Raw genomic sequence first — 24,629 nt, forward strand, 5'->3', positions numbered from 1 at the left:
GGTTCTGTTCTTGGTTCTTCCCAGCTGTTTGAAGGCATGAAGGCGTACCGAGGAGTGGACGGCAAAATCCGCCTCTTCCGACCCAGGCTGAACATGGACCGGATGCTGCGGTCGGCTATACGGGCCACTTTGCCGGTCTGTACCGCAAGCCGATTTTTCATCCTTATTTCTAGATCGCTTTTCGATCCTACTTTGACTCCCAAAGCAGCTAGCACCTAATAATTAAAATCCAGCACAAATACCAAGGAAAATGTGTTTAAAGGGGTTCTCAGCGAGGCCCGGGCTGGAGCCTGGCTGCTTGTCCTCCCTGCAAAGGCCTAGCGATCGCAGATAGTAACTGAAGGGACTGTGGTAGAGCATCTGCTTGGCATGCAGAAGGTCCCAGGTTCAATTCTCCAGTTAAAGGGGCTAGGCAAATAGGTGATGTGAAAGACCTCTACCTGAGACCCTGGAGAGCCGCTGCCGGTCTGAGTAGAGGGGAGGGGCTGTGGCTCAGTGGTGGAACATCTGCTTGGCGTGCAGAAGGTCCCAGATTCAACCCCTGGCATCTCCAGTTAAAGGGACTAGGCAGATAGGTGATATGAAAGACCTCTGCCTGAGACCCTGGAGAGCCGCTGCTGGTCTGAGTAGACAATACTGACTTTGATGGACCAAGGGTCTGATTCAGTATAAGGCAGCTTCATGTGTTCATCCCATGCTGTCATCCCATTAGGGGAAGGGCCATGGCTCAGTGGTAGAGCAACTGCTTGGCATGCAGAAGTTCCCAGGTTCAATCCCCGGCATCTCCAGTTAAAAGGACTAGGCAAGAAGGTGATGCGAATGACCTCTACCTTGAAACCCTGGAGTGCCACTTCCGGTCTGAGTAGACAATACTGACTTTGATGAACCAAGGGTCTGATTTGGTATAAGGCAGCTTCATGTGTAGACAGTACTGACTTTGATGGACCAAGAGTCTGACTTGGTATAAGGCAGCTTCAAGTGTTCATGTGGAGGCAGGGGTGGTCTAGTAAAGTTCTTACATTAGCAACTTGCTACAGAATTTATGCTCATTTGAGGGACTACTGCAATAGCTACAGCTTCCCCTGAAGGAAGCCCCTTGGGTGAAACGTGTAGGGAATCTCTATTCTGAGTAATAAAAAACCTTTTTACCCATTTTGCACCATTAGCCTTGGCCTTATTTTTATCTCCTGTTAACGAGTGCAGCCCTTTTATTTCTCTCAACTGGAGGTGGATCCAGCAGTGGTGGAACCACACCTGCCCTAGAAGCCTCCTCTTATCCTTATCATGAACTCTTCTCATGGCATGCTTGTTTATCAGCTGTAAGGGAATATGAACTCAGCTGTTGGGTTCTGCCGTAGCTTCATCCCAAATCAGTGAAACCCTTTGGAGCTTGATGGCATCCGAGCTGCATGCTAGGAACCTCTCTTCGTTTCAGGGATTGAAATGGGTTGGATCCTGCAGATCCCTTCTGCTAATGGCGATGCGTTCCTCTGGCTCAGGGTGCTGGTGGAGAGCCACCACCATTAGTCGAATGGATCCACGGAATCCAATCCATTGCTCTTGCCTACAGATAGAATCATTGAGAAATGCTGTTTGCTCTTGGACCGACTGGTAGCATGAAGAGGATGCAGGACTTTGAGTTACCTGAAACTCTTGTGCGTATGGAATCCATAGCATGCAATCAGTGTATGCCACTGTCTTAATTTAGTCTCCAAGCAGATTCAGCAAACAGATCACCCAACTGCATGCTGAAGATTCAAGTTCAATTCCTGGCCATCCCAAAGTATCTCAAATAACAGATGTTAGGAGAGACTTCTTTTCCTGAAATCCAGAAGAGTCACAACCAGTCAGAACAAACAGTGGGCATTTCTGCATTTTCTTATTCATCGTCTCAAAGTTCATGTTTCTTCGGTGTTTTAAGTTCCCCGTGTGTCTTGCTCCTTCTACTGATCGATTCAGTATCACACCCGTTTTTATCAAGAGTAAAATGCTGCTGCTTAGATCAGCAGGGAAATAAGCTAGATCGATATTAGACCTAGCTTATTTCCCCACTGATTTAAGTCAGCAGCATTTTACGCTTTGATAAAAACTGGTGTGAGATTGACTCGACCACTAGAGGGAGCAAAAAATGTGCTGGACTTTTTAAAAAACACCAAAGAAACAGGAACTTTGAGACAAGAATGCGGAAAAGCCCAGTATTGAGCAAGGTGGACGAAGAGGTTCCAAGCCAAGAATCCTCCTACGTTAGGGGGGACAGGTATTGCTAAATAGGTGCCCCCTGCAGACACAAAAGTGATGCCTCCTGGGCACTGCTAAAGAACTTCCTGTTCCAATGTGGAGGAAAACGAGTATTGACTCGTTGCTTTGGTGAAGAAGAGCCATGGAGAAAAGCGAGTGGTCTTCAAAGAAGCTTGTGTGTGGCCATCATGGCTGCCACAGGCACTGGGGATCCCACTGGGGATTAATGCCTTAGTCCAGGGGTGTCAAACTCAATTGTTACGAGGGCCGGATATGCCACAAATGTCACTTGGTCGGGCTGTCACTCGCCAAATGTCACTCGCCAGCCCAGATCAAGAGTGGGGGGTGGCTGCCTTGGCTGGCTTGCGAGCCGGATAAGAACTGTCGAGGGGCCGGATCTGGCCCCTCAAGCCGTATGTTTGACACCCCTGCCTTAGGCAACTGTCTGCGTGGTTATTCAAGCCAGCCACAGAGTTTCTTCTGTGTCTATTTTGGTGGTCTTGTATAATCCAAGCATGAGCGGCAGCTGCGGGAAATAATTTCAGGGCATTGAAAAGTACCCCTTCCACAGCAGAATGCGTTTCAAAGCTTCAGTTGTTATGCAGATGAACGATGGGATTTGAACGGCTCTACGGAAGCATTCTGCTGAAAGGCTACTGTTCTGGAAGCCTGAAATCCATTTCTTTTGGAAACGGTGCACGTGCAGAATACAGGATGCAAATTCCACGGTTCTTTGCAAGGAAAAAAATCACCAGTGGGATTGAACGATGGAACTGCAGTGCAATCCTCTGCCGCTGGTTGGCAGCTAGTTTTCAAATAAAAGAGAGCTGAAGGTCTGGCCGCTGAGCCCCGGCAAAGGGCTCTTTAACCATTGGTCACCCAACAGAGGCTCTGGTGGACGTTTCCCTTTAATGCATCTCAGCTTTTCACCCCCATTGGTCTCTGCCTTGGCTGCGTAAAGGACTGAGGCTTCCCGGAGTCATATATGTTTGTTTATTTATTATTCAAATTTATAGCCCTCCCTCATTCCCAGCCAAGGCCGGGCTCAGGGCGGGTAACAACCTTTGAGATACATAAAACAATGATTCGAAACCTCATATTAAAACCATGAACCAGATGGCCTTAAAACAACTCAGACAATACAGTGTTCCTGGGTTACGGCAGGTCAACCCCCCCCCCCCCACAGATGTCAAGAGTGAGGGGGAGGGATGGGGAGGCCAGTAACGATAGATCCACTCACGGCTGTCCTCAGTTATAGGTCTGGCGGGATTGATCCGTTTTACGGGCCCTGGGGAACTCCTTAAGGTCCCGCAGGGCCCTGATGTCACTAGGGAGACTAGTCCACCAGGCTGGGGCCAGGGCTGAAAAAGCCCTGGTGTGGACAGCCGCATACTCTTCTGGCCGGGGACCACCAGCAGATGATTACCAGTAGAGTATAGAGCTCTTTTTTGGGGGGAGGGGGTGTACCGGGAGACCCAGGTTCAAATCCCCAAAGCATCATGTTGCACACAGTGATTTTGCCCTTCAGTAGTTGCCCATCACTATATTTTAGTCTAACGGCCTACCAGTTTTATTTCAAAATTTGGGAAGGGGGGGGGAGTAGGAGACCATAAGATTTTTTTAGAAAAAGAGCGAATGCTGACAATTTTTGCTTCTGTTCACATTGGGGAACCATCTTGAGAGAAAAGGACTGAAGCGTATAATAATGTGAGGGTAGGGAGAAGGGCTGGAGATGTATGCCATTATAGGAGAGTATAGGAGAGTATGCCATTATAGGAGAGAATGCCCTTGGGCTGAGTTTGGCCCCAGGGCCTCCACTCAGTGGCTCAGTGGTAGAGCCTCTGCTTGACCTGCAGAAGGTCCCAGGTTCCATCCCCGGCATCTCCAGTTATAGGGACTAGGCAAATAGGTGATGTGAAAGACCTCTGCCTGAGACCCTGGAGAGCCACTACCAGTCAGAGTAGACTTAACTGACCTTGTTGGGCCGATGATCTGATTCATTATAAGGCAGCTACATGTGAGAGGTCCATTCAGGGGAGGGGCCATGGCTCAGTGGTAGAGCATCTGCTTGGCATACAGAAGATCCCAGGTTCCATCCTCGGCATCTCCAGTTGAAAGGACTAGGCAAGTAGGTGATGTGAAAGACCTCTGCCTGAGACCCTGGAGAGCCGCTACCGGCCTGAGTAGACAATACTGACTTTGATGGACCAAGGGTCTGATTAAGTATAAAAACAGCTTCAATTGTGACCATTCGCCGGTCCCAATTGTTCATTGATAATTCTCTGAAAAAGCTGGAATGAAAATAGAATGTCAAGACAGGAGCGGGGCCACTGGGGGTGTGGGGGGAGGTAATTGTTAATTTCCTGCAATGTGCAGGGGGTTGGACTAGATGACCCTGGTGGTCCCTTCCAACTCTATGATTCTATGAGCGTCTCTTTGCCCTTGTTTTCCTCATTTGCAAGTATGATAAATTGCTGGTGCAAATCTCCTGTGCTTGCATTTCTGAAATTTCGCGGCAGTGATAAAAATCAGTCACGCCGGCTCGTTTCTTGGGTGCTTAAAATCATATGACCTTTGGCGTCGTGCCTGGTCACACGCCCGTGGCGGTGTGCTAAGTACTCGGGAACGTCACAGCCCCTGATTTAATAGCCTAATTCCGCGTTCCCATTAGAGCCCATTCCCGTAAAGGCTGGGTTAGTTCTAAACATGGTCTACTTCTCGTTTTGCTTTTAGGAATTTGACAAAGAAGAGCTTTTGGAGTGTATCCGGAAACTCGTGGAAGTGGAAAAGGAGTGGGTGCCATATTCAGCGTCGGCTAGCTTGTATATCCGCCCTACTTTGATTGGAACAGAGGTGGGGGGGAAAACATTTTTTCTAATTTTATAAACATTGTTGTTGTTATTATTATTATTATTATTATTATTATTATTACAAATAAAACAATGTAGTTATTTTATTATGAAGTGGGCAGCACACCAATTGCTAAAACCTGTTATCCTCACTAATTCTGTACTCTTTTCTGGAGCCGAGAGCATCGTACCCTCAAAAGACCGGTTTGTTCGCAATTAAACGCCAAGTGGAATTCAAGTGTCTTGGCATCTGCAGTGAGCTGCATTCATTAGCACTTAGAAGAAGAAGAAGAGTTGGTTTTTATATGCCGACTTTCTCTACCACTTAAGGGAGACTCAAACCGGCTTACAGTCACCTTCCCTTCCCCACAACAGACACCCTGTGAGGTGGGTGGGGCTGAGAGAGTGTGACTTGCCCAAGGTCACCCAGCTGGCTTCGTGTGTAGGAGTGGGGAAACAAACCCAGTTCACCGGATTAGCCTCCGCTGCTCATGTGGAGGAGTGGGGAATCAAACCCGGTTCTCCAGATCAGAGTCCACCGCTCCAAACCACCGTTCTTAACCACTACACCAGGCTGGCTCTCACACCTAACCGGCAGTCCATGTTATGTCTGGTATACATGTGACATAATATTTTGCAGTAATATCAGATAGCCAGTGTGGTGTACTGGTTAGCGTGTTGGACCAGGATCTGGGAGACCCACATTCAAATCCCCATTCTTCCTTGGAAGCTTGCTGGGTGACCTTGGGCCTAGGGTTGCCAACCTCCAGGTGATGGCTGGAGATCTCCCGCTATTACACCTGATCTCCATGCGACAGAGATCAGTTCGCCTGGGGAAAATGGCCACTGTGGCATTATACCCCATTTAAAGTACTTCCCCAAACCCTGCCGTCCTCAGGCTCCACCCCCCCCCCCAAATCTTCAGGTATCTCCCAACCCAGAGTAGGCAACCCTACTTGGGCCTGTCGATCTGTCTCAGCTTAACCTACCTCACAGCGTTGTTGTGAGGATAAAATGGAAAAGAGGAGAATGATGTGAGCTGCTTTGGGTCCCCATTGGGGAGAAAAGTGGGGTAAAATAAATGAATAAAAGTGAAGTAAAATGAATGAATTCATGAGTAAAGAAATACGGCCGCTTCAAAACGGAAAAGTCATATTTGCCCTTGATATTTGCACTTGATATTTGCGCTTGGTACTACCACCACCTAGTGGAAATATTTTGCAACTGCATTGCACATTTTAAGTGTTAACTGCCACTCTTTGCCGTTATGACCACATACCCCTTTCCCCCAATATGTGATTTATTAGGGGGCAGGGGCTTGCGTTGAGCCATGGCCAGCCTGAATAAACAGCTGCTCTGGGACAGCAATATTTCATGCCTGCAAACCGAGCAGCCCGCCATCCAGGAGGCGAGCTTCGAGATCCTGTGTCAGAGGATGCTTGAGCAGAACTCTGTTTTGTGCACATTTTAGCAGGGTCCAAGAACCGCCGCTCAGCTTCCTTGGCGGCATTGCAGAGGATCCCAAATGCATCTTTTGCATGGCATTGACTTGTTTTTTCGAAAGAGCGCTTTTAAGCCTCTGCAATATTTGTAGTGGTAGAGGAAAATGCCATCAGGTCACAGCTGACTTATGGCGACCCCATAGCGTTTCCAAGGCAAAAGACGTTCAGAGGTGGTTTGCCATTGCCTGCCTCTGCGTCACGCCCCTGGTACTCCTTGGAGGTTTCCTATCCAAATACTAGCCAGGGCCAACCCTGCTTAGCTTCCGAGATCTGGGGAGATCAGGCTAGCCTGAGCTATCAAGGTCTTGAATTTTACATATTTGAAGTACGGGTGTTAATATGAACATGCGTGTGTGTGTAAAATGCAGTCAAGTCGCAGCTGACTTATAGCAACCCCTGGTGGGGTTTTCAAGGCAAGTGGTGGTTGGCCATTGCTTTCCTCCACAGAGTCTTCCTTGTAGGTCTTGCTTCCAAGTTTCTCTCCCCTTCCAATTTGTCATCTGGTCCTGTCTCCTCTAAAGTCGTGTTGTTTTAATGTAGGTGCCTCCACCAGAAGTGAACCTGCTGCCAAGCTAAATTTGTCTTTGCTTTGACGTTTCAGCCATCCCTTGGAGTCAAGAAGCCATCCAGTGCCCTCTTGTACGTGATCCTAAGCCCCGTGGGTCCGTACTTCTCAACCGGAACCTTTAATCCCATATCCTTGTGGGCGGATCCGAAATACGTCAGGGCCTGGAAAGGAGGAACAGGGGACTGCAAACTGGGAGGGTAAGAGCATCCTGACGGGAAAACTGCTGGCGTTTTAAATCTGTAGAAAAGAGCAAGAGTCCAGTAGCACTTTAAAGCAGTCTCTCTGATCTGCTGAATTACAACGAATAATGAAGCTCAAGGCAGTGCATTCTCCTGGATTGAATAGAGAACTGGGATTTCTGTCTCATTACCAATGCTGGTTTCTCCACGCCTACTACCCCTCTGCATATTACACCTAATTTAATCATGCCTGCTGATGTCGTTTATCTGCTATTGACATTCACGTGCTATTGCCATTGGGTGTCTGAATTCACTCTTCTCTACTTAAGGATAGATGGACTCACAGTCTAGCTGTATCTGAAGAAGTGGGCTGTGATTCACGAAAGCTCCTACCCTGCCAGACATTTTGTTAGTCTTTAAGGTGCTACTGGACTCTTGCTCTTTTCTACTGCTACAGACAGACGAACACGGCTGCCCATTGTGATCTAACAGCATTCTAAATCTTAAGACACAGGCCCCTTTCCCATTGCAATTTTAAGCTGGTTGTTATCCGTTGTTGGCCTGATTCCAAGTTAAAGCAACTTTGGGATGGAGGGGGATCATACAATGTGTTTAAATCCGTTTATGAGCCGTGTCTGAAGCGCGCTGGCCATTTCAAACTACGCCGCTTCCCCCCCACCGCCGCCGCCGCCCTTTCTTGCGACTCATTTTCTTTTTTGTGTTTTTTTAACTCTTTATTTTAAGTTTATTTTATAACAACAACAATGACAAAATAAAAATACAACAATAGTAGGTTAAACACCATTCAGTCGAGATATGTTTCAATACTTGGTTCCAATACATGTTCCAATATTATACATCAATACTTTTTACAGAAATCATGCCATTTGTTTTATTCACTTAGCAGAACTTAATAAATGCATTGGTTCTTGTGGGTTATCCGGGCTGTGTAACCAAATCTTGGTATTTTTTACACAGCCCGGATAACCCACAAGAACCAATGAACTCTGACCGTGAAAGCCTTCGACAATATTTTAATAAATGCAAATCATACAATAGTTTCGTGGTAATACATTACTTCGTGATGCCCCCTTTCCCACATATTCTAGAAAAGGCAGCCATCTATTTAAAAAGTTTGTAGAGTAAGATAAGTTTGCTACTTTGAGTTGTGAAAATACCTTATCTACAATTAGAAGGTTCCACACCTTCTCATACCACTGCCAGTAGAAGGCATCTTTAATTTTTTTTCCCGTTGTGTTTTTTTTTTTAATGTGAAGAGCCTGCCATGGGGCGCTGAAACCAAAATGCTGGGAAATGGGCAGCCATTTGGTTGCTGCGCCCACCATGCTGTGTCAGAATTCCAAATGTGCCCCCAGGCTCAGAACGGTTGGGGACCCGCGCTCTAACCATTACGCCACACTGATCCCATCTATTGTGCTCAGGTGGGTCTGGGTTCAGCCATGAGCTTTGGGCAGAGCTTTGCTCTTGGACCTGAACAAATGCTGTAGCTGTGACTTAATCTTGCAGACGGCTTTTGACAAAAGGCCCTTGTGCTGGCCGTCTGCGGGTCTGGATCCCTGAAAACTCCCCTGTAACGCATTGACTGCTCGGTTCTCCGAAAGCTGGTAGCATTCCTGCAACTGGCCCTCTTTGGCGTCATCGGATTCTGCAGCCCTCCGCCAAGTTTAGGGGACAGACCTGGCTGCGATCCCCGCTTTCCTTGGCTCAGGGCAAAGACATCTGCGGCCGTCTAGCGGCATACAGGCATTTGGAGAATGTGTTTGACGGGCTTCGGGGGAGCAGCTGGCTGGAGGCCTGGCAGCGTCCAGCAGCACGAGCCAGAAGAATTGAGCCATAGGGCGGCTGTTGATTTAGCACATGTAGCTGGTAGATAAAAGTGTCTTCGGATGTTTTTGTCCTGGCAAAGAAAAGGGGTCCTTCCTGAAGTGCATGGCTGGGATCATGATCAGGGCCGGATTTAGGTTTGATGAGGCCCTAAGCTGTTGAAGGTAATGGGGCCCTTTATATGTCCAGCTGTCCTTTGTCAACAACAAATTGCCGCTGTTTTTTGTGTTGAATATATGCTATATGGTAATTTATGGACCTAATAGGTATCTAAAGCCATTTGCACATAACAAAATATGTATTTTATCAAAGTAATTGTTGAACTGAAATACAATTAAGAAGAAGTATATTAATAGTGAAATAATTATTATTTCCTTTAAAAAATATTTTGGGGGGGCCAAAAGAGTGAGGCTCTAAGCTATAGCTTGTTTCGCTTATACGTAAATCCGGCACTTATACGTAAATCTGGCACGATTTGTGATATGAAGAGGCGCTTAAGTAGAATTGGCAGCCGGAAATCCCTACGGGTATCCTGCTAGTTTTTCAAACTGCAAATGGCAGCCACAGGAGGGCCCAATTCAGATTTTGGCTGAGGGATAGCGGGCGGGTTAACCCTTTCTTCTCTGCCTTTTTTTTTTTTTAACCTCAACCACACATAGGCCCATTTCAGTTATCGTCGTTTTGGTGCTTTACTTTAAGCGTCGAATTGCTAGGGTTACCAGGTCACTCTTTGCCACCAGCGGGAGCTTTGCGGGGGCATGGCTGGTGGCCGTGAACGGGGCACTGACGTCACTTCCGGGTTTACCCAGAAGCGGCGCAGACACTCTAGCAACTGCCTCCAAAACCCTATGGTTCCCATAGAGTTCCAGGGACGATTACTAGTGCGTCTATGTCGCTTTCGGTTAAACCCGGAAGCCATATCGTGTGGGTTGCGTGTGTACCAATTACGCCCCCCCCACACCTCTACTGGCCCTCTTCTGCTGAGAGGGTAGGCACTAAAGAGGGCAAAAAGGGGGTGCCTCATAGTATTGTATTAAAGTTTTGTTAATTTATCATACGTAACCCATTAGTATTCATTCTAGTATTAGACCGTCAACATTTTTGGTTACCTGGTTTTTCTGGATTGAAGTTTTTTCTTCCCCTTTCTGTTTTGGTTGTACCATTGTGAGCCTTCCTCGAGTTCCAAGTTCACACCGCAGATTCCCATGGTGATCCAGCAGAAACACTTCAAAGTGGACGAGAGAGACAGGGTGGTTATATGGATTGGTCAGCACTCGGCCCCCAACTGTATCTCCCATCAATTTCCACGTGGAATTTTACTTTGATAAAAAATACATATATTTGACTTGCATGCTAAAGAAAGCACAGATGCTTTCAACCGTTCTTGAAACTGCAATTTAGACTTTTCCCACGCTTAAAAATGTTTCAGAGTGCCAAAGCAGCAGCAGTTCTACCCAGTGGCAATCATTAAGCAGTTTTAGATTTCCTTCCAGTATCCAGAATATGTCTCTGGGCACAGGCACAAAAGGAATTGGTCAGAGTATTGGACCAGAATCCAGGAGACCCAGGTTCAAATCCCTGTTTGCCATGGAACTTATTTGGGTGACTTCAGACAAGCTGTTCTCTCTCAGCCTAACCCCTGGGCTGCTGAGAGGATAAAGTGGAGGTTGGGAGAGCTGGATGTACTTCTTGGAGGAAGGGTGGGGTAAAAATGCAATAAAATATGTAAGTGCTCAGATAACAATAGCCTGCCATTTTTCTTCCATCTCCAAAAGGAACTATGGATCTTCTATCTATGCCCAGCGTGAAGCTATGGAGTTAGGGTGTCAGCAGGTTCTCTGGCTCTATGGGGAAGACCATCAAATCACAGAAGTTGGGACCATGAATCTCTTCCTGCATTGGAAGAATGAAAATGGAGGTAACAGTAGCATAGACTGCTGCCTGAGGCTTCACCTCAGTTTTGACAACCATTTCTGTGGAAAACGTTTGAATAAAATGGTCGCTTCATCTCTGGGCTTCAGGTACCATTCACCAGTCCGGGGTTTTACCCCAGCTTTGACAACCATTTCTGTGGCAAACACTTGAACAAAATGGTCACTTCATCTCTGGGCTTCAGGTACCATTCACCAGTCCAGGGTTTTACCTCAGCTTTGACAACTAATTCTGGGGTAAACTGGTTCTTGTAGGTTATCCGGGCTGTGTGACCGTGGTCTTGGTATTTTCTTTCCACAGCCCGGATAACCTACAAGAACCAATGAACTCTGACCGTGAAAGCCTTCGACAATATTCTGGGGTAAACGTTTGAGCAAAATGCTTGCTTCATCTCTAGGCCTCAGGTACCCTTCATGGGTCTGCTTCCAACACAAAGTTTCACCTGAGGCAAAGCTTATCCACAAGCTTGACATCTGACTAATTTTTTCCCACATCTAATGCTAATATTACAGAGCCCCGTGGCGCAGAGTGGTAAGCTGTAGTACTGCAGTCCAAGCTCTGCTCATGACCTGAGTTCGATCCCAACGGAAGTTGGTTTCAGGTAGCCGGCTCAAGGTTGATTCAGCCATCTTTCCGAGGTCGGTCAAATGAGTACCTAGCTTGCTGGGGGTAAAGGGAAGACGACTGGGGAAGGCCCTGGCAAACCACCCCGTAAACAAAGTCTGCCTAGGAAACGTAATATGATGTCACCCCATGGGTCAGGAATGACCTGGTGCTTGCACAGTGGACCTTTACCTTAATGCTAATATTGACAGTTTTGGGTTCTCTGAATATGGGAATATTTTCTTACATTCCTCTGCTGATCTGAGGGAGGGAAGAAAGGGAAACTAGAGCATGCAGAGAAACCAGGACATGCATAATGGTTATTAAATAGGTCACCACCTCCAGGTGGTGGCTGGAGATCTCCTGGGATTACAACTGATCTCAAGGCAACAGAGATCAGTTCACCTGGAGAAAAATGGCCGCTTTGGAAGGTGGACTCTATGGCATTGTACCCCACTGAAGTCCCTCCCCTCCCCAAACCCCGCCCTCCTCAGGCTCCACCCCCAAATTCTCCAGGTATTCCCAACCCAGAACTGGTGACCCTATCATTAACAGATGTGATCTAGTTTCAGGCTCCTTCCCCTCACTTGGCGTACTGTTCATCCCTGGCTCAGTTACATCTAATGTGCTGACCGTAAGTTTTCAGATTCAGAAAAAAGCTTGTGGTGGGGTTCACTGACTACTCTGAGCACAACTATAAATGGCCAACCTTTAGGAGTTCATCTAGAATAGTGTCAGACTGTGAATCATTGGCTCCAGACTAAATTGGCAATTTCTACCAATTTCTCCTTCCCACTTCGGACACCTCTCTTGTCATTCCTCTGGGGGCCCCATCCCTCATGACATGGAAAGTATTGGGCTTCGGGGGGGGGGGGGGAGGAAGTTTCCATTCTGCCAATAGAAAATTTTGTCTGGATCCAATCCAAACCATTTAGACTGACCCAGCATGCTAATTTCTTAAACTGAGAAGAAGAACCACAGTGGTAGCATAATTGACCTGAGGCCTACCTAGCTAATTTCTTTGCATTTCAGTTTGATTCTATGATTCTAACAGTTAGAGCGGTTCCTCAGTGGAACAGGCTTCCTCAGGAGGTGATAAGCTCTCCTTCCCTGGAGGTTTTTAAGAAGCGGTTAGATGACCATCTATCAGCAATGCCGATTCCATGTCCTTAGGCAGATGATGAGAGGGAGGGCATCTTGGCCACCTTCTGGGCATGGAGTCGGGGTCACTAAGGATGTGGGAGGGGGGAGGTAGTTGTGAATTTCCTGCATTGTGCAGGGGGTTGGACTAGATGACCCTGGTGGTCCCTTCCAACTCTATGATTCTGTGATTTCAGTTGTCTTCACTTAAATGTTGGAAAACAGGTACCGTATATACTCGGGTATAAGCCGACCCGAGTATAAGCCGACCCCCCCAAACTTGAGGCCAGAAAAGGGAATTTCTTATTGACCCGCATATAAGCCGAGGGTCAATAAGAAATTCCCTTTTCTGGTAAAGCTGCGCTCTAAAATGGCGGCCGCCATTTTAGAGCGCAGGGAAGATCTTGCCCCTGCCCCAGGTCGCCCTCCCACCGGCCTCCCGGGACCTCCCAACCCACCCCAACCCACCCCGACCCCAGTGCCATTCAAGGGGGGGAGGGGGAAGAGCCCCTGAACCCCCTACTCACCATGAGAAGCGGCGGCAGGAAGCAGCGGCGCAGCCTTCCCGGCCCTGCAGGAGGCCGCTGCCGGCCCGAAGAACCCTCGCGGGCCCGGCGGGGATGGCGGCGCGGCCTTGCTGGACCTGCAGGAGGCCCCTGCTGGCCGGAGGAACCCTCGCGGGCCCGGCGGCGGCGGGGGGCGGCGACGGGGCCTGCCTGCTCCCAGGCAGGCCCCGCTGGCCGCTCCCAGGCCGCAGGAAGGTGAGCGGGGAGGCGGCGGGGGCGGCGGCGAGGCCTGCCTGGGAGCAGGCAGGCCCCGCAGGCCGCTCCCAGGCGAGCGGGCCGGCGGCAAGGGGGGGGCGGGCGGGGCGGGGGGGGCGAGGCCTGCCTGCTCCCAGGCAGGCCCCGCTGGCCGCTCCCTGGCCGCGGGAAGGCGAGCGGGGAGGCGGCGGGGGCGGCGGCGGGGGCGGCGGTGAGGCCTGCCTGGGAGCAGGCAGGCCCCGCTGGCCGCTCCCAGGAGAGCGGGCCGGCGGCGGGGGGGGCGGCGGGGGGGGGGGCGGGGGCGGCGGCGAGGCCTGCCTGGGAGCAGGCAGGCCCCGCTGGCCGCTCCCAGGAGAGCGGGCCGGCGGCGGGGGGGCGGGGGCGGCGGCGAGGCCTGCCTGGGAGCAGGCAGGCCCCGCTGGCCGCTCCCAGGAGAGCGGGCCGGCGGCGGGGGGGGGGGGCGGGGGCGGCGGCGAGGCCTGCCTGCTTCCAGGCAGGCCCGCTGGCCGCGGGAAGGCGAGCGGGGAGGCGGCGGGGGCGGCGGCGGGGGCGGCGGCGAGGCCTGCCTGGGAGCAGGCAGGCCCCGCTGGCCGCTCCCAGGAGAGCGGGCCGGCGGCGGGCGGGGGCGGCGGCGAGGCCTGCCTGCTCCCAGGCAGGCCCCGCTGGCCGCTCCCAGGCCGCGGGAACGCGAGTGGGCCGGCAGCGAAGGATGGCGGCAATGGTAGGTTTTCCTCCTCCCTCCTCCCTCCTCCCTCCTCCCCCCTCCCCTCCCCTACCGTATTGACCCGAGTATAAGCCGAGTTGGCTTTTTTCAGCCCTTTTTTTGGGCTGAAAAACTCGGCTTATACTCGAGTATATACGGTATTAAAAATGATATATCCTGGGTTTCTGCCTCTAGTCTCTTGACACCATTTCACTTCTGCAAAAAAAAAGCTTGGTTTCCAGGATCAGGGAGGAGTCATATTTTGCAAACCCGGAACGTGGCTAATCTCTCTTTCTCTTGCCCGTACACATGCCAGTGTGGTATTTCATGAACGAATGCTGCCATCTGAGGTTATTTCTGGAACAGCAGTGCTTCAGGTTTAGCAATGCGCACGCACTCAAAACTAAAGCACATTGGAAAATGTGTGTGGACATCCATATGATCTCTCTACTTCTCTAGACCCCTTCTTCAATACCTGCTGGTCTACAATGGGCCTGTATTGGCAGTGGCTGCCATTGGCTTAGCTGCTTCGATGTCATAGCAGGACTTGGCCAGTCAGCAGAGTGCCTGGGGAAGCTTTGCAGGTCCCAGAATCCCAAGGCAAGATATCAGAAGTAGAACATCTCCATCTAAGCCAGTATAGTGTGGACTTTTGATTGACAGATACATTTGGGGTGCAAAACGATTGAGTTTGCAGCTTTTCACCAGAAAGGGACAGACACATAAATGTTCTGCCTACATATATGGCTTGCTTGGCCTTGTATGCATTTCAAATAAAAATGATGTTATAGGGGATACTTTTATTTTGTTTTATGAAACATACATAGAATCATAGAGTTAGAAGGGACCACCAGGGTCATCTAGTCCAACCCCCTGCACAATGCAGGAAATTCACAACTACCTCCCCCACACACCCCCAGTGACCCCTACCCCATGCCCAGAAGATGGCCAAGATGCCCTCCCTCTCATGATCTGCCTAAGGTCACAGAATCAGCATTGCTGACAGATGGCCATCTAACCTCTTCTTAAAAACCTCCAGGGAAGGAGAGCTTACCACCTCCCGAGGAAGCCTGTTCCACTGAGGAACCGCTCTGACAGTTAGAAAATTCTTCCTAATGTCTAGGTGGAAACTCTTTTGATTTAATTTTAACCCGTTGGTTCTGGTCCGACCTTCTGGGGAAACAGAAAACAACTCAGCACCATCCTCTATATGATAGCCCTTCGAGTACATGAAGATGGTTATCATATCCCCTCTCAGTCGTCTCCTCTTCAGGCTAACATACATTACTTTAAATAAAGGCTGTGAGGAGCTTCCTTGCTAGCGGTTCCTGTCAGGTATGGTAGTTCCTTCGGTTCATCATTTGGGGTTGTTTTTTTTTTTAGCAGTGGCGAAATGTACGAAGCCATATGGAGTCAGCATTGGCTGCAATTCACAGGAAAGAACGAGCATTTTTTTGGCACCCCAACAATTGCACATTGTCATGCTCTCGGTCGGGTACCAAAGGAAGCAGATGTTGCTGCAGGCGATGCTAGACTGGTGGGCACTGTGCGCGAACTCTGTGAAAATTGCATGTGAAAGGGGAGTTTGAAACGGTTCACAGGCACGCCCCATTCTCTGGCAGCCGGCCAGGCAAGCCGTCAAAACGGCACAAAAGCGCTCGAAAGCAGTTTGTGACAGTTGCTGCATTGGCCACAGGGTAGAAAATTGTCAAGGAGGTCTGCTTCCACGTCCTAAAAAACGCTTGGCAGACGCCAGAAAAGGTGTCGATGGGCGATCGCTCTCACGGGTGCCGCGTTGGGGACCCCTGGCCTAATCTGACTTCCAGTGGCAATGTATACATCTTGGGGAGGGGCCATGTCTCAGTGGTAAAGCATCTGCTTGGCATGCAGAAGGTCCCAGGTTCAACCCCTTTTCATCTCCAGTGAAAAGGACCAGGCAGTAGGTGATGTAAAAGGCCTCTACCTGAGGCCCTGGAGATAGGGTTGCCAACCTCCAGGTAGTGGCAGAAGATCTTCTATTACAACTGATCTCCAGCCGATAGAGATCAGTTCACCTGGAGGAAATGGCCGCTTTGGCAATTGGACTCAATGCTCACAACTTAGCTGAGGTGGTTTGGGTCGTGTGGAAGTGCCAGTTGTATGACCCACATTTCCATATAGGAAGGCAACTATTTAGGTGTCACAATTAACACAGTAGCAACGGGGATAAAAAAGGTCATTGTGACTGTACACATTGCATTACACTTAATGGAGGGCAGGGAGCTGTTCCTGTTGGCAGCAGAGGACAGGACTCGCAGTAATGGGTTTAAATTGCGGGCGGAGAGGTACCGGCTGGATATTAGGAAAAAGTGTTTTACAGTAAGAGTTGTTCAGCAGTGGAATCAGCTACCTAGGGAAGAAGAAGAAGAGTTGGTTTTTACATGCCGACTTTCTCTACCACTTAAGGGAGAATCAAACCGGCTTACAATCACCTTTCCTTCCCCTCCCCACAACAGACACGCTATGAGGTAGGTGGGGCTGAAGAGAGTGTGACTAGCCCAAGGTCACCCAGCTGGCTTCATGTGTAGGAGTGGGGAAACAAATCCAGTTCACCGGATTAGCCTCCGCCGCTCATGTGGAGGAGTGGGGAATCAAACCCAGTTCTCCAGATGAGAGTCCACCGCTCCAAACCACTGCTCTTCACCACTACACCGTGCTGGCTCTCCCCTCACTGGCCGTCTTTAAGCAGAGGCTGGACAAACACTTGTGAGGGATGCTGTAGGCTGACCCTGCATTGAGCAGGGGGTTGGACTAGATGGCCTCTATGGACCCTTCTAACTATGATTCATTGGCTCTGTGATTTTTTTAAAGGAGAGTTTTAATTTTGTTTTTAAACAACGCTGTTGTGTTTTGTGTTGACAGTGGAGGAGCTGGCAACCCCACCACTAGACGGCATCATTCTCCCTGGTGTGACAAGGCAGAGTATTTTGGACCTGGCACACAAGTGGGTAAGTGGTCTAATACCAGTGGCTTTCTAAACTTTAAATTCAGGGCATCTTTCCCACGCTATGTGGTTGCCATGAAAGCCCTCGACGTTGCAGAGGATTCTGGGACAGGCTCACTAAGTTCACACCTGCACTGACCAGGCCTGTTGAACTCAGTTGCCCCATATGGATTGAACATCATACCCTAGAGCCAGCATGATATAGCTGTTAAGAGCGGTGGTTTGGAGCGGTGGACTCTGATATGGAGAACCGGGTTTGATTCCCCACTCCTCCACATGAGCGGCGGAGGCTAATCCGGTGAACTGGATTTGTTTCCCCACTCCTCCACACGAAGCCAGCTGGGTGACCTTGGGCTAGTCCAGGGGTCGGCAAACTCATTAGTCAAAAGAGCCAAATATCAACAGTACAACGATTGAGATTTCTTTTGAGAGCCAAATTTCTTAAACTTAAACTATATAGGTAGGTACACTGTTTATTAACTTAATAAACTTTAATTAAAGTTTTAAGTCTTAATTAAACTATAGGTACACTGAATAAAACTTGATATCATACTTAATAGTGATCTTATTTATTGATAAAAATTAAATTATAAGTCCCTGCCATTTCCCCCTCCCCGTCTGGAGTCCTCATCTGGAGGCCTGGTCTACCGCCATAAAAGCCTATTGGTAGACCTGGCCTCCGGCTGAGTCCCATTGGGAGGCCAGGTCTACCCATTGGCTTTCTTGGCAATAGACCTGGCCTCTGGAGGCCCATAGAAGCCAATTGGTAGACCTGGCCTCTGAAGGGGGACTTTTCCCCTTCCTTGGAGTCCAGGTCTACCAAAGGAAGCCCGCCCCGCCCAACAGCTGATAGGTGGGGGGGCCAGGAACCGCCGAGCTGCCTGCCCAGCAATCGCGTGGCTAGAGGGGAGGTGAGGCTTTAGCCTCCCAACCATTGAGGGCAAGGGAAAGGGGGACCCGGCCATTCTCCACGGTGGTGGGGGCGGAGAGACAGCGCGCCCGCTCTCGCTCTCTCAGGCGTGCCGGCTCCGCAGCCCGGCTGCCGGCACAAGCGGGCGCAAGAGCAGGGGCTCCGAACCAAGTTCGGAGAGCCGCACTCAACGGGCCAAAGAGCCGCATGCGGCTCGGGATCCACAGTTTGCAGACCCCTGGGCTAGTCACACTCTCTCAGCTCCACCTACCTCACAGGGTGTCTGTTGTGGGGAGGGGAAGGGAAGGTGATTGTAAGCCGGTTTGATTCTTCCTTAAGTGGTAGAGAAAGTTGGCATATAAAACCCAACTCTTCTTCTTCTAGAACAGGGGTCCCCAACCTTTTTGAGTTTGTGGGCACCTTTGGAATGCTGACCCAGGGTGGTGGGCGCAGCTACAAAATGGCTGCTGCAAGAGGCGGAGCCAACCACAAAATTCAGTCAGATGCTCCGTTTAACATGATGCCTTTTAAAATGAATATACTGTTTTAAAATATTTTCTTGCATACATCCCACTTATCAGAAGCCCCACTGGGCAAAAGCCCCATGAAATTTTAAACACTTGATGGGCCACAAGGAAAGGTGTCAGTGGACACCGTGGTACTCCTGGGCACCCTGTTGGGGATTCCTGCCCTAGAATACACCCAACACTGGCTGGAAGCTTGAGACGTAGGAGAACAAAATTCAAATTCAGTAGCACCACAAAAGACCAGATTCCCCCCCCCCCCCCAGGAGATAAGCTTTTGTGGCAGCATTCATTCCTCCTGAGGACTCAGTTGCTATGGATTTAATAACACTTCCATGTTGGATGCTGTGATTGAAAAAATAATAGCAGCCACGCTCAATCAGACCAGAAAGCCATCGCTAGTCAGGCATCCTCTTCCACAAAATGGCCAGCTAAATGCCCTCAGAAGGCCTCAAGTAAGGCACGACATCCAAAGCTTCTTCCTGTTCTCCCCAGCATTGGTATCCAGAGATTAACAATACTAACTGATGGACCTTAAAGCAGAAAGAGGTTGCATTGGTCCAGAGCAATATCCAAAAACAAAATACTTTTTATTAGATCTTAAAAAAAAAAATTAAACACCCCCCCTGCACTAGCTCATTTCCCCAGAAATTCCTTCCCGCCTGCTGGTAAGCCGCTGAAGTTTCAGACCTGTTTTTGCAAGGTAACCACTGATTCTAGACATTGACAATAACCGGGGGTGGTGTTGGTTAAAGGGCAGTGCCCCCTCCTGACAGCTGCTGATGAAAAGTGCCGTCAAGTCACACAAACACACGAAGGTGCCTTATACTGAATCAGACCCCTGGTCCATCAAAGTCAGTATCGTCTACTCAGAGCAGCAGCGGCTCTCCAGGGTCTCAGGCGGAGGTCTTTCACACCACCTACTTGCCTAGTCCCTTTAACTGGAGATGCTGGGGATTGAACCTGGGACCTTCTGCATGCCAAGCAGAGGCTCTACCACTGAGCCACGGCCCCTCCCCTTCAGACAGCTTATGGTGATCCCTCATGGGGTTTTCAAGGCAAGCAACGTTCAGAAGTGGTTTGCCACTGCCTGCCTTTCCATAGTGACCCCGGACTTCCTTGGTGGTCTCCCACCCAAATACTAACCGGGGCTGACCCTGTTTAGATTCTGAGATCATACGAGATCAGATTAGTCTGGGCCATCCCAGTCAGGGTCTCCTGCCAGCTCAGTATATGTTTTTGTTGGCTTTCTGCTCCTTCAATCGAAAGTGGACTCTCGGCCTCTTAAAAGCACACCCTTTGTCTCTGTGCCTCTTTTTTCTCTACGCAGGGAGAATTTAAAGTATCAGAGCGATACATCACCATGAGCGATTTGAAAGCTGCCTTGAAAGACCGCAGGGTGAAGGAGATGTTTGGTGCTGGAACAGCTTGTGTTGTGTGTCCTGTTTCAACAATATTGTATCAGGGCGAGGTGAGGGCGACCGGTTTTTGTTTCATTTTCTGGCTCACCGAAAGAAGTTGAGTATCGAGGTACATTGAGGAGTTCGCTGTAGAATTGGGGGGGGGGGATATCTCATAAAGCTGAACCTGGGGGTCTGGCTTAGCGGTTCATGTACTTTGTTGCTGAAGCACCGCAAGTGGCTCGTGCCCTTCTGCGGAGCCAGCGTGGCATGGTGGTTAAGGTGTCGGACTAAGAGCTGGGAGACCCAGGTTCAAATCCTCACTCTGCTGTGGAAGCTTGCTGGGTGACCTTGAGTCAAATCACACGCTCTTAGTTTAAATAAATAAATTAAAAAGTGCAAAGGGAATAGGATCCCGCGATGTGTGGCCGTGTTAGTCTGTCTGTAGCAGTAGAAAAAAGCAAGAGTCCAGTAGCACCTTAAAGACTAACAAAACTTCTGGCAGGGTATGAGCTGGTATCTGGAGAAGTGAGCTGTGGCTCACAAAAGCTCATGCCCTACCAGAAATTCTTCAGATACCTGAAGAAGTGAGCTGTGGCTCACAAAAGCTCATGCCCTGCCAGAAATTTTGTTAGTCTTTATGGTGCTACTGGACTCTTGCTTTCTTCTGCTGCTACAAAAATGATGGTCAGTGCACAGGAGACTGAAGAACCTCAATTTTTGTTTATTTAAAACATTTGTATCACCTTTTTTTACAAACATAATAGAATTTATGGTCTTTCTTCTGAATGGCAAACTATTCTCGTCATCAGTCCTAAGAGGAAGGGAAAGATTCACTTCCTTTCTGCCTTCAGGGCCACCAATTTTCTCTTGTTTCTCTGCTTGCATAGCTCATGCAGTCCACAGAAAACAAGACCTTTGACTAGTTGTCTTTCAGCATGCCAAAATTCAGTTCATGAACTGTGTGTGTGTGTGATCTTTGTATAATGGTTGTGCTTCTTCTTCTAGAATTTGCACATTCCAACCATGGAGAACGGACCTAAGATAGCTACCCGTTTTATGAAACAGCTGACCGATATCCAAGTAAGGGTCTCAATTCTTTGCTAGGATGAATGGGCAGGGGACAAGAAGAAAAATACTCTAGTAGCTCTTTTTATTGGGGAACGTGGCTTAGGGGTAGAGCATCTGCTTTGCATGCAGAAAGTCCCACGTTCAATCCCCAGCACCTCCAGTTGAAAGGATCAGGCACTCAGTGACGCGAGAGACCTCAGCCTGAGACTCCGAAGAGCCACTATCAGTCAAAGTGGACAATACTCATTTAGATCGGGCAAGGATCTGATTCAGTACAAGGTAGCTTCATATGTTCAGTATGTTCATTACTAGTCTAATCATAGAATCATAGAGTTGGAAGGGACCTCCAGGATCATCTAGTCCAACCCCCTGCACAATGCAGGAAATTCCAAACTACCTCCCACACACCCACACACCCAAGTGACCCCTACTCTATGTCCAGAAGATGGCCAAGATGCCCTCCCTCTCATGAACTGCCTAAGGTCATAGAATCAGCATTGCTGACAGATGGCCATTTGGCCTCTGCTTAAAAACCTCCAGGGAAGAAGCGCTTACCACCTCTCAAGGAAGCCAGTTCCACTGAGGAACCTCTCTAACTGTTAGAAAATTATTCCTAATGTCTAGATGGAAACTCTTTTGATTTAATTTCAACCTGTTGGTTCTGGTCTGGCCTTCTTGGACAACAGAAAACAACTCAGCACCATCCTCTATATGACAGCCCTTCAAGTACTTGAAGATGGTTATCATATCCCCTCTCAGTCTTCTCCTCTTCAGGCTAAACATACCCGGCTCCTTCAACCTTTCCTCATAGGATTTGGTCTCCAGACTCCTCACCATCTTTGTTGCCCTCCTCTGGACACAATCCAGCTTGTCTACGTCTTTCTTAAATTGTGGTGCCCGAAACTGAACACAGTACTGTAGGTGAGGTCTAACCAGAGCAGAGTAAAGCGATACCATCACTTCACGTGATCTGGACACTATACTTCTGTTGATGCAGCCCAAGAGAAGTATAATTTCCAGATCACGTGAAGTGATGGTATCACTTTACATGTTAAACTTAGTTGGACTAGATGGTTGTGGACAATTCAGATGTCATCTTTTGTAACATGGTATAGTCCCCCCCCCATGTGCCTGTACTGTACCAGCTTTTATGCTTGGATGATCACTTGTTTGAAATCACTCCATGTTGCTTGCCACTGATGCTAGCTCAGGGTGCAGGAAACTTCGTCAGATGGACACATAAAAAGATTCTAAAGTACACACCTACAAAATGTAATCATAAAGTAGACCACAAGAAAAGAGTCGCAGTGCCATCCCAAGCCCAGTTCTGCCCTGTTAAGTCTGTTGAAGTCATTGGGCATAGAAGGGTGTAGCTCTGTTTAGGATTGTGCAGTTGGAGTACTACCATGGAGCAGCATTGCCTGCTGTGCTTTTGTAATGATAAGAAGGGGCTGTGGCTCAATGATAGATCATCTGCTTGGCATGCAGAAGATCCCAGGTTCAATCCCCGGCATCTCCAGTCAAAGGGACTAGGCAGGTAGGTGATGTGAATGACCCCTGCCTGAGACCCTGGAGAGTTGCTGCTGGTCTGAGTAGACAGTACTGACTTTGATGGACCAAGGGACTGATTCAGTATAAGGCAGCTTCATGTGTTCAAGAATATAAGAAGAGCCCTGCCGGATCAGACCAGTGGTCCATCTAGTCCAGCATCCTGTCTCACACAGTGGCCAGACATTTCCCCTGGAGATCCAGCAACAGACCATAGAGTCTGAGGCCTTTCCCTGATGCTGCCTCCTGGTACTGGGATTCGGGGATTGACTACCTCTGAATGTGAAGGTTCCCTTAAGTCACCATGGATAGTAGCCTCTGATAGACTTGTCCTCCATGAATCTGACTAATCCCCAGCGTGGTGTGAGAGCCAGTGTTTTGTAGTGGTTAAGAGCAGTGGAGTCTAATCTGGAGAACCAGGTTTGATTCCCCACTCCTCCACATGAAGCCTGCTATGTGACCTTGGGCTAGTCACAGTTCTTTCAGAACCCTTTCAGCTCCACCTACCTCGCAAGGTGTCTGTTGTGGGGAGAGAAAGGGAAGGAGATTGTAAACTGCTTTGAGGTAGAGCAAATTGGGGGTATAAAAACCCACTCTTCTTCTTTTAAAGCTGCCATTGCCTGTGGCCATCACTAGAAGTAGAAGAGTTGGTTTTTATATGCAACTTTCTCTACCACTTAAGGGAGAATCAAACTGGCTTACAATCACCTTCCCTTCCCCAAAATAGGTAGGTGGGGCTGAGAGAGCTCCAAGAGAGCTGTGACTAGCCCAAGATCACCCATCTGGCTTCATTTGGGGGAGTGAGGAAACAAATCCAGTTCACCAGATTAGCCTTTGCTGCTCATGTGGAGGAGTGGGGAACCAAACCTCAACTCTTAACTGCTACACGACGCTGGCTGTCTGACTGCAACTTCCACATTTTAAAGTGTTTCCTTTTGTCCGTCCTGAATCGACTCCCCTTCAGCTTCATTGTATGCCCTCCAGTTATATTTGATCTGTTCTCCGTCCCCCACCCTGGTCAAAGAATAACGCACTTTGCTCTTCTTGTAGTACGGCAGAGAAGCCAGCGAGTGGACAGTCGTAGTGTCCTGAGTGCGAAGGGCAGGGAAGACTCAGTCCTCCTGGAACACAGACCAAGGCAGGCCGACGTACCATCTGACCGATGACCAGTTGTACCATAGCTCCGCATAGCGTATTCCATGTGTTATCTCTTTGTTCCTGGGCTTGGGGCGGGGGATGGTTTCCACGTGTCAGGGAGTGTGATCACAATCGTTTTGATTTTCTACTGTGATTTTGCTCTAGAGTAGAAATCTGTCTTCTGGTAGAGGTGCTAGATGTAAGCAATAGACACTTTCCTGACAGTTTTCTTGGTGCCCCCTCGTAACCTCGGTACAATCGACAGGCGTGTTTAAAAAGTTCTTCAACTGCTCTTCAGTCCAAGCCGAATACTCTTTGGCCTTTTATGCGTGGCTGTTCCTTCACAGTCAACCCCGTCGACTACTTCTGGGGGTTTCCTTTGATTATGTTTGCTTTTTCCGACCATCAGAGGTTACCTCGCTCTCCCTGCGCATTTCCCCACATTTCGCCCACGTTTTCTGGATGCTGGCTAAACACAAATCCAGAAAACATGGGCAAAATGCTCGGAAATGCACGGGGAGAGCGAGGCGACCTCTGACGGTTGGAAAAAGCAAACATAATCAAAGGAATCCCCCAAAGTAGTCAATGGGTTGACCGTGAGGAAACAGCCATGCAATAAATGGCCTTTATGTTCCTTAACCTTCTGAACCACAGACGAGGTTGCTGCCTGTTGCACAGTTGCCAAATGGCTCAGAGGTCATGGCCTTTTGCTATCTCTGAGTCTTCTCTTTATTCC

At 49.1% G+C, this 24,629-nt stretch overlaps 1 protein-coding gene across 2 annotated transcripts in view; it reads left to right on the plus strand.

Moving 5' to 3' along the window:
- BCAT1 (branched chain amino acid transaminase 1) overlaps positions 1 to 23,848 on the plus strand; it is a 29,211-nt gene extending 5,363 nt beyond the window's left edge. For both annotated transcript variants that reach the window (XM_056846304.1, XM_056846305.1), the window contains 8 exons: positions 25 to 135; positions 4,972 to 5,091; positions 7,191 to 7,354; positions 10,957 to 11,099; positions 17,222 to 17,307; positions 20,068 to 20,208; positions 21,146 to 21,220; positions 23,807 to 23,848. In XM_056846304.1, the coding sequence (XP_056702282.1) occupies positions 25 to 135; positions 4,972 to 5,091; positions 7,191 to 7,354; positions 10,957 to 11,099; positions 17,222 to 17,307; positions 20,068 to 20,208; positions 21,146 to 21,220; positions 23,807 to 23,848 (882 nt within the window). The remainder of the gene's footprint in view (positions 1 to 24; positions 136 to 4,971; positions 5,092 to 7,190; positions 7,355 to 10,956; positions 11,100 to 17,221; positions 17,308 to 20,067; positions 20,209 to 21,145; positions 21,221 to 23,806) is intronic.
- The last annotated feature ends 781 nt before the right edge of the window (positions 23,849 to 24,629 follow it).

This window comes from Euleptes europaea, chromosome 3 (genome assembly GCF_029931775.1).
Source record: "Euleptes europaea isolate rEulEur1 chromosome 3, rEulEur1.hap1, whole genome shotgun sequence".
In the NCBI taxonomy this organism is placed as follows: Eukaryota; Metazoa; Chordata; class Lepidosauria; order Squamata; family Sphaerodactylidae; genus Euleptes; species Euleptes europaea.